The 10,035-nt window shown below is 55.8% G+C and overlaps 1 protein-coding gene across 1 annotated transcript in view; it reads right to left on the bottom strand.

Moving 5' to 3' along the window:
- Positions 1–568: 568 nt before the first annotated feature.
- WIZ (WIZ zinc finger) overlaps positions 569–10,035 on the bottom strand; it is a 52,707-nt gene continuing 43,240 nt past the window's right edge. The window contains 4 exon segments of the mRNA XM_068997859.1: positions 569–1,819; positions 2,875–3,070; positions 6,685–7,095; positions 9,294–9,830. Of these exon segments, the coding sequence (XP_068853960.1) occupies positions 1,666–1,819; positions 2,875–3,070; positions 6,685–7,095; positions 9,294–9,830 (1,298 nt within the window). The 3' untranslated portion in view covers positions 569–1,665.

The following is a 10,035-nucleotide window of genomic DNA, read 5'->3' as shown; positions in this document are numbered from 1 at the left end:
CCGATCTCGGAGTCCCCAAATCCCGATCCGTGTCCCCAAGCCTGTTCCCTGTCCCCAATCCCTTTGTCCCCAAATCCTGATCCCGGAATCCCAAATCCTGATTCCAGAGTCCCCAAATCCCAGGTCAGGGTCACATCCACATCCCCAAATCCATTGGAAGTGGCCTCATCCTGATCCCTGTCCCAAATCCTGATCCCTGTCCCCAATCCCAGGACCCGATCCCCAAATCCCGATCTCGGAGTCCCCAAATCCCGATCCCTGTCCCCAAATCCTGATCCAGGTGTCCCCAAATCCCGATCCCTGTCCCCAATCCCAGGACCCGATCCCCAAATCCCGATTGCAGTGTCCCAAATCCCAATCCCTGTCCCCGATCCCTGTCCCCGATCCCTGTCCCCGATCCCGATCCCTATCCCCAATCCCGATCCCTGTCCCCGATCCCGATCCCTGTCCCCAATCCCGATCCCTGTCCCCGATCCCGATCCCCAAATCCCACCCCCGCCCCTCCTTCAGTCCTCCCCGGAAGCCCCAAATCCCTCCGGATTTGCCCCAAATCCCAACATTCGAGGCCTCCAGAGACTCCGTTGGTTTTTTTTCCCCGGGAATTCATTTCCAGAAGAATTTAATCCGTCGTCCCCCACTCCCGGGCACAGGAATCCCGGGAACGTCCCGAAAAACGCGGAAAAAAAAAAAAAAAATTTAAAAAAAAAAAACTTGGGGAAAAAAAACGAAAAAAAAAATCAGGAAACCACCAAAATATTTATCCGTTAAAATTCCTCCCGAAATCTGGGAGTCTCGGGATTCCCAAATAAAAATGGATCTTTCCTTTGTTTTCTACACAAATCTAGAGTTTAAAAAAGTCGGGATTGGGAGGGAAAACCGGGAATAAAACAAAGAACAACGGCGGGGGAGGGGAAAAGTGGGAATTGGGGAAAAAATCGGAGCCGAATCCTCCCGGTTCGGGGCGGGAATTTTGGGAATTCTCCCGGGATTCCCCCGGCTCCGGCTCCCGTGGGGGGAAAACCGGGAGGGAGGCAGCGTTTGTGGGGCGGGAAAAGCGGGAATTTTGGGAACATGCAACCCCGGAAGTGAGGGAATCCCGACATCTACGGGGCCACCGAGAAATACAAAAAGCCCCGGGAAGGAACCGGGAAGATCCAGCAACTCCGGAGGGTGGGGAAGTCCCAAATTCCCAACGCCGGGAATTCCCCGCCCCCGCATCGGCCCCGGGAAGAGGCGACGCCGTCGGTTCTTTGGGATTCGAACGAAAGGAGGGGATTTTTCTGGGTTGGCTTTGTTGGTTTTTCGGGAAGCGAGGGAGGGCGGGATTCCGGCTGGCCGGCGCCTTCCCGGCGCGCGGTGCCGGCGCAGCCGCCCCGGTGCCGGCGGGAGCCGCGGGCTCGGCTCCGTGTAGTGCTCGTGGGCGGCCGTCCCCGCGCCCGGGGGGGACCATTCCCGAAGAATTCCCGATTCCCAACAGGTCCCGGACGAACCCCCAGGGGCGGGAAGCGGCGGCTCCGGGAGCGCTCGCCCAGGAGATCCCGCCGGGATTCGGGGTCGTCGCGTTGGGGTTTTTGTCTTGGTTTGGTTGGGTTTTTGTGTTGGTTTTTGTTGGTTTTGTTTTTTTTTTTTTCCCTGTGGTTTTTTCCCCGGGAATTGGGAAAAATCTCAGGGAGCCTCAGCCAGGGCCGGGGGCTCCGGGGGCGCCTCGCTCCGGCACGGATCCGCCTTGGAAAAATTCATCTCCAGGATGTGGCGCTGGAGGTGCCGCACCCACTCCTCCTGGATGGAGAGAGGGCCCTGGAATTCCACCTCGCAGAACCTGGGGAGGACAGGGAATGCCGGGAATGCCGGGAATGCCGGGAATGGGGACGGGGAGAGGGGAAAGGGGGGGGAAACTCCCCAAAAAAATGGGATTAGGGGGTAGGGAAATGGGGGAAAAGAGAGGGAAAGGTGGGAAAAGAGCCCAAAAAATAGGATTAGGGAGCAGGGAAATGGGGGAAAAGAGCCCAAAAAATGGGACTAGGGAGAAGGGAAAGGGGGGAAAACACAGGAAAAGTGGGGAAAATTCCCAAAAATTGGGATGGAGGAGAGGGGAAAGGGAGGAAACAGAGGGAAAGGGAGGGAAAACTCCCAAAATATGGGATTAGGGAGCAGGGAAAAGGGGGAAAAGAGAGGGAAAGTGGGGAAAAACTCCCAAAAAATGGGATGGAGGAGAGAGGAAAGGGGGAAAAGATGCAAAAATAGGGATGGAGGAGAAGGGAAAGGGGGTAAAAGCAGGAAAAGGGGGGGAAATTCCCAAAAAATGGGATGGAGAAAGGAAAGGAGGGAAAACACAGGAAAAGGGGGGGAAACACCTCACAAAAAGGGCTGGAAAAACCAGGAAAAGCTGGGAAAAACTCCCCAAAACCCCAGGAAAAATCCCCCAAAACCCAGGAAAACTCCCCGAAAACCCCAGGAAAACTCCCCTAAACCCCAGGAAAACTTCCCAAAAACCCATGGAAACCCCAAAAACCCCGGAAAACTCCCCAAAACCTGGGAAAACTCCCCAAAACCCCAGGAAAACTCCCCAAAAACAGAGGAAAACTCCCCAAAAACCCCAGGAAAACTCCCCGAAAACCCCAGGAAAACTCCCCAAAAATGGAAAACTCCCCAAAACCCCAGGAAAACTCCCCAAAAACGCAGGAAAACTCCCCAAAACCCCAGGAAAACTCCCCGAAAACAGAGGAAAACTCCCCAAAAACAGAGGAAAACTCCCCAAAACCCCAGGAAACTCCCCGAAAACCCCAGGAAAACTCCCCAAAACCCCAGGAAAACTCCCCAAACCGCAGGAAAACTCCCGAAATCCCGGACACGCCCCCATCCCGGCTCTCCCACCTGCACTTGAGGGTGTAGATGTTCCCCACGAACTTGACCAGCGAGGTTTGGGGCGGGCGCGGCACCAGCGCCGGCACCGGGCGCATCCGGGGCGGCGGCGGCCGCGGCTCCTGCAGCTTCTGCGGGAATTCCGCTCCCGGCTCCTCGTCCCGGGACAGCGGCGGCTCCAGGGGCCGCGCCTGGCGCCGCTCGAACTCTGGGAGCGCCGGGAGAGCCGGGAATGGGACGGGGGGAGTGGGTGGGGGGGGGAGCTCGAGGCTGATTCCCGTTCCCAGCCCCATTCCCAAATCCCATTCCCAGCCCCATTCCCAATCCCAAATCCCGTTCCCAATCCCAAATCCCGTTCCCAGCCCCATTCCCAATCCCAAATCCCATCCCAAATCCCCTTCCTGACCCCATTTCCCAGTCCCAAATCCAATCCCAAATCCCCTTCCTGGCCCCATTTCCCAGTCCCAAATCTCATCCCAAATCCCATCCCAAATCCCGTTTCCCATTCCCAAATCCCCTTCCTGCCCCCATTTCCCAGTCCCAAATCCCGTTTCCCGTTCCCACTCTCGCTGCTGCTGCTGGACCTCTGCTCCTCCGCCCCATTCCCACCCTGCCAGCATCCCCCATTCCCAAACCCCATTCCCCAATCCCAAACCCCATCCCCCATTCCCAAACCCCATTCCCCAATCCCAAACCCCATTCCCCATTCCCAAACCCCATTCCCCAATCCCAAACCCCACCCCCCCTTCCCAATCCCACTTTTCTCATCCCAAACCCCATATTCCCATTCCCCATCCCAACCCCCATATTCCCATATTCCCATTCCCAAACCCCATTCCCCATCCCAAACCCCGTTCCCAATCCCACGTTTCCCACACTCACTGCTGATGCTGGCCCTCTGCTCCTCCACCTTGACCACTCCCAACTCCAATCCCAAACCCCAATCCCATCCCAAACCCCATATTCCCAATCCCATTCCCGAACTCCAGTTATCCCATTCCCAATCCCACTTTTCCCGTTCCCAATCCCACGTTTCCCACACTCACTGCTGATGCTGGCCCTCTGCTCCTCCACCCTTACCACTCCCAACTCCAATCCCAAACCCCATATTCCCAATCCCAAACCCCATATTCCCAATCCAAAACCCCATTCCCATTCCCAAACCCCAGTTATCCCATTCCCAATCCCAAACCCCATTCCCGACTCCAATCCCGTTCCCAATCCCACGTTTCCCACACTCACTGCTGATGTTGGCCCTCTGCTCCTCCACCTTGACCACTCCATTCCCATTCCCATTTCCCAATCCCAAACCACATTCCTGACCCCATTCCCCATCCCAAACCCCACTTTTCCCAATCCCAATCCCACTTTTCCCGTTCCCAATCCCACGTTTCCCACACTCACTGCTGATGTTGGCCCTCTGTTCCTACACCTTGACCACTCCCAACTCCAATCCCAAACCCCATATTCCCAATCCCAAACCCCATATTCCCAATCCCAAACCCCAGTTATCCCATTCCCAATCCCAAACCCCATTCCCATTCCCATTCCCCATTCCCAATCCCACTTTTCCCCTTCCCAATCCCACTTTTCCCGTTCCCAACCCCACGTTTCCCACACTCACTGCTGATGTTGGCCCTCTGCTCCTCCACCCTGACCACTCCCAGGGGCGTCCCCAGCGCCCCATTCCCAAACCCCAATCCCATCCCAAACCCCATATTCCCATTCCCAAACCCCATTCCCCATCCCAAACCCCATTCCCATTCCCAAACCCCATATTCCCATTCCCAAATCCCATTCCCCATCCCAAATCCCATTCCCAATCCCACTTTTCCCGTTCCCAATCCCACTTTTCCCGTTCCCAATCCCACGTTTCCCACACTCACTGCTGATGTTGGCCCTCTGCTCCTCCACCTTGACCCCTCCATTCCCATTCCCAAACCCCAATCCCATCCCAAACCCCATATTCCCAATCCCATTCCCGAACTCCAGTTATCCCATTCCCAATCCCACTTTTCCCGTTCCCATTCCCACGTTTCCCACACTCACTGCTGATGTTGGCCCTCTGCTCCTCCACCCTGACCACTCCCAACTCCAATCCCAAACGCCATATTCCCAATCCCAAACCCCATATTCCCATTCCCAAACCCCAGTTATCCCATTCCCAATCCCAAACCCCATTCCCACTTTTCCCGTTCCCAATCCCACGTTTCCCACACTCACTGCTGATGTTGGCCCTCTGCTCCTCCACCTTGACCACTCCATTCCCATTCCCATTTCCCAATCCCAAACCCCATTCCCGACCCCATTCCCCATCCCAAACCCCACTTTCCCCATTCCCAATCCCACTTTTCCCGTTCCCATTCCCACGTTTCCCACACTCACTGCTGATGTTGGCCCTCTCCTCCTCCACCCTGACCACTCCCAACTCCAATCCCAAACCCCATATTCCCAATCCCAAACCCCATATTCCCAATCCCAAACCCCAGTTATCCCATTCCCCATCCCAAATCCCATTCCCAATCCCACTTTTCCCGTTCCCAATCCCACTTTTCCCATTCCCAATCCCACGTTTCCCACACTCACTGCTGATGTTGGCCCTCTGCTCCTCCACCCTGACCACTCCCAACTCCAATCCCAAACCCCATATTCCCAATCCCAAACCCCAGTTATCCCATTCCCCATCCCAAATCCCGTTCCCAATCCCACTTTTCCCGTTCCCAACCCCACGTTTCCCACACTCACTGCTGATGTTGGCCCTCTGCTCCTCCACCTTGACCACTCCCAGGGGCGTCCCCAGCGCCCCATTCCCAAACCCCAATCCCATCCCAAACCCCATATTCCCAATCCCAAACCCCAGTTATCCCATTCCCCATCCCAAATCCCGTTCCCAATCCCACTTTTCCCGTTCCCAATCCCACGTTTCCCACACTCACTGCTGATGTTGGCCCTCTGCTCCTCCACCTTGACCACTCCATTCCCATTCCCATTTCCCAATCCCAAACCACATTCCCGACCCCATTCCCCATCCCAAACCCCACTTTTCCCATTCCCAATCCCACTTTTCCCGTTCCCAATCCCACGTTTCCCACACTCACTGCTGATGTTGGCCCTCTGTTCCTACACCTTGACCACTCCCAACTCCAATCCCAAACCCCATATTCCCAATCCCAAACCCCAGTTATCCCATTCCCAATCCCAAACCCCATTCCCATTCCCATTCCCCATTCCCAATCCCACTTTTCCCGTTCCCAATCCCACGTTTCCCACACTCACTGCTGATGTTGGCCCTCTGCTCCTCCACCCTGACCACTCCCAACTCCAATCCCAAACCCCATATTCCCAATCCCAAACCCCAGTTATCCCATTCCCCATCCCAAATCCCATTCCCCATCCCACTTTTCCCGTTCCCAATCCCACTTTTCCCATTCCCAACCCCACGTTTCCCACACTCACTGCTGATGTTGGCCCTCTGCTCCTCCACCTTGACCCCTCCATTCCCATTCCCAAACCCCAATCCCATCCCAAACCCCATATTCCCAATCCCATTCCCGAACCCCAGTTATCCCATTCCCAATCCCACTTTTCCCGTTCCCAATCCCACTTTTCCCGTTCCCAACCCCACGTTTCCCACACTCACTGCTGATGTTGGCCCTCTGCTCCTCCACCTTGACCACTCCCAACTCCAATCCCAAACCCCATATTCCCAATCCCAAACCCCAGTTATCCCATTCCCAATCCCACTTTTCCCCTTCCCAATCCCACTTTTCCCCTTCCCAATCCCACTTTTCCCGTTCCCAATCCCACGTTTCCCACACTCACTGCTGATGTTGGCCCTCTGCTCCTCCACCTTGACCACTCCCAGGGGCGTCCCCAGCGCCCGCTCGGCCCCGTCCGGGCCCTTCCCGTTGTCCCCGAGCGCCGCCTCGGCCGCCATCCCCCCTTTTCCCAGGAACGCCGCCGCCGCCGGCATCCCGAGGGCCCCGCGGTGCTCCCGGGGGTGCGCGGAGTTCCGGAATTTCTTGGAGAAGGGCCGGCCCCCCTGGATGTAGCTGCGGTAGGCGCCGGCCTTGTGGGGCCGGTGCCGGATCCACTCGCGCAGGGTCTCGATGGGGGAGCCGTTCACGCACCACTCGGTGACGCCGAACTGCCGCAGGTGCGCCCGGGCGTGGCTGGCCAGAGCCTTCCTGTTCTCAAAGTACAGCCCGCACAGCTCGCAGCAGGCCTCTGCCGCTGCAAAACGGGGAGAAACGGGGCAGAAACGGGAAAAAACGGGGTTAGAAACGGCAAAAACGGGGTTAAAAATGGGGTACGGACACTGGGGTAACGGGGTTAGGGAATGGGGTGTGGGGTGTGCACAGGCAGAGCCTTCCTGTTCTCAAAGTACAGCCCGCACAGCTCGCAGCAGCCTCTGCCGCTGCAAAACGGGGAGAAACGGGGAAAAAACGGGAAAAAACGGGGTTAAAAATGGCAAAAAGGGGAAAAAACAGGGTTAAAATGGGGTTAGAGAATGGGGTGTGGGGTGAGCACAGGCAGAGCCTTCCTGTTCTCAAAGTACAGCCCACACAGCTCGCAGCAGCCTCTGCCGCTGCAAAACGGGGAGAAAAGGGGAAAAAACGGGGTTAAAAATGGCAAAAATGGGAAAAACGGGGTTAAAAACGGGAAAAAATGGGGCAAAAACGGGGTTAAAATGGGGTTAGAGAATGGGGTGTGGGGTGAGCACAGGCAGAGCCTTCCTGTTCTCAAAGTACAGCCCGCACAGCTCGCAGCAGGCCTCTGCCGCTGCAAAACGGGGAGAAAAGGGGCAGAAACGGGAAAAACGGGGTTAAAAACAGGAAAAACGGGAAAAACCGGGGTTAAAAATGGGAAAAACGGGCAAAAACGGGGTTAAAAATGGGAAAAACGGGCAAAAACAGGCGTTAGCAGTGGGACAATGGGGTTAAAGAATGGGGTGTGGACACTGGGATAATGGGAATAAACACTGGGATAACGGGGTGAGGGAACGGGGACAGCCCGCAGAGCTCACAGCACGGGCCTGCCTCTGGAAACTGGGGAAAAACGGGAAAAAATGGGAAAAAAGGGAAAAAATGGGAAAAAATGGAGAAAAAAATGGGAAAAAAATGGGGAAAAAATGGGGAAAAAATGGGGGAAAATGGGAAAAAAATGGGGAAAAAATCGGAAAAAATGGGAAAAAATCAGGAATTAGCAGTGGGACAATGAGGTTAAAGAATGGGGTAGGACACTGGGATAATGGGAATAAACCCTGGGATAATGGGAATAAACCCTGGGATAACGGGGTGAGAGAACAGGGACAGCCCGCAGAGCTCACAGCACGGGCCTGCCTCTGGAAACTGGGGAAAAACGGGAAAAAATGGGAAAAAATGGGAAAAAATGGGAAAAAATGGGGAAAAAGGGGAAAAAACGAGAAAAAAATGGGAAAAAATGAGAAAAAATGGGAAAGAATTGGAAAAAATGAGGAAGAATGGGAAAAAATGGGGAAAAAATGGGAAAAAAATGGGAAAAAAATCAGGAATTAGTGGGACAATGGGGTTGAAGAATGGGGTATGGACACTGGGATAATGGGAATAAACATTGGGATAATGGGAATAAACACTGGGATAATGGGAATAAACACTGGGATAACGGGGTGAGGGAACGGGGACAGCCCGCAGAGCTCACAGCAGGGTCTGCCACTGGAAACTGGGGAAAAATGGGAAAAAATGGGAAAAAATGGGAAAAAATGGGAAAAAAATGGGGAAAAAACAGGAAAAAAATGGGGGAAAAGGGGAAAAAATGGGGAAAAAATGGGGTTAAAAATGGGGAAAAAGAGGAAAAAAATGGGAAAAAATGAGAAAAAATGGGAAAGAATTGGAAAAATGAGGAAGAATGGGAAAAAATGGGAAAAAATGGGAAAAATGAAAAAAAAAAGGGAAGAATGGGGGAAAATGGGAAAAAAATGGGAAAAAATCAGGAATTAGCAGCAGGACAATGGGGTTGAAGAATGGGGGGAAATGGGAAAAAAATGGGAAAAAATCAGGAATTAGCAGCGGGACAATGGGGTTGAAGAATGGGGGAAAATGGAAAAAAAAATGGGAAAAAATCAGGAATTAGCAGCGGGACAATGGGGTTGAAGAATGGGGTAGGACACTGGGATAATGGGAATAAACCCTGGGATAACAGGAATAAACCCTGGGATAACGGGGTGAGAGACCGGGGACAGCCCGCAGAGCTCGCAGGACGCTTCGGCCGCTGGAAAAACGGGAACAAAGCCCGGGATGAGGGGACTGGGGGACGGCCACGGAGCCCAGGGACACCCGGAGGCTCCACGGGATGGCAATTCCCAATTCCCAGTTCCCCAATTCCCCAACTCCCCCGCTGCGGACCCCGAGCCGCCCCGATCCCCGCGCGGGGACCCCGCCGGGAGCCGCCGCGGGACTCACGGGCCTTGTCGTGCAGCGCCTTGGCCTTGAAGGGCAGCTCGAAGGCTTTGTGCTTGGCCTCCCCGTGCGCTCCCAGCCGCTCCTCGGCCAGCGGCCGCTTGGCAGCCAGGAACGCGCCGGCGTTTTTGGATCCCAGCGGCGCCAGGGCCAGCGGAGCCCCCGCCGCCGCCGCCGCGGCCGCCCCCGATCCCGGCTTTCCCGGCCGGCCGCCCAGCGGGGCCAGGGATAACCCCGGCGGCAGCGCTTTGCCGGGAGCCGGCTGCGATTTGGGATCCGGCCCGTCCTCGGGCAGCCCCTTGGGGGGCTCCATGCCCGGCGGGATCGGCGGCTCCTTCTTGATGAGGCAGGGCTTGGATTTCTTCCTGAGGATCTCGCGGAGCGTGTCGATGGGGGAGCCGTTCACCGACCACTCGGTGACGCCCATCTGGCGCAGGTGGGAGCGCGCGTGGCTCGACAGCCCCTTGCGGTTCTCGAAGAACTCCCCGCAGAACTCGCAGCGGATGTCGCGCACCGGGTCGGCCCGGGAGGCTGGGAAAGGGAGGGGAATTCCGGGATTAGGGAGAGATGGAGAGTGGGGAAATCACCCTGCATGGGCCCAGAGAGCCCCAAAAGCCCGGGATGGGATCTCAGCTCCCCCAAATGCCCGGGATGAGCCCTGAACCAGAGGATGTCGCGCACGGGGTTGGCCTGGGAGGCTGGGAAAGGGGAAATTCCAGGAAAAGCCCTGAACGCC

This window comes from Aphelocoma coerulescens, chromosome 30 (assembly GCF_041296385.1).
Source record: "Aphelocoma coerulescens isolate FSJ_1873_10779 chromosome 30, UR_Acoe_1.0, whole genome shotgun sequence".
In the NCBI taxonomy this organism is placed as follows: domain Eukaryota; kingdom Metazoa; phylum Chordata; class Aves; order Passeriformes; family Corvidae; genus Aphelocoma; species Aphelocoma coerulescens.
The sequence above is the reverse complement of the archived record's forward strand: the minus strand, read 5'-3'. Positions and strand labels throughout refer to the sequence as shown.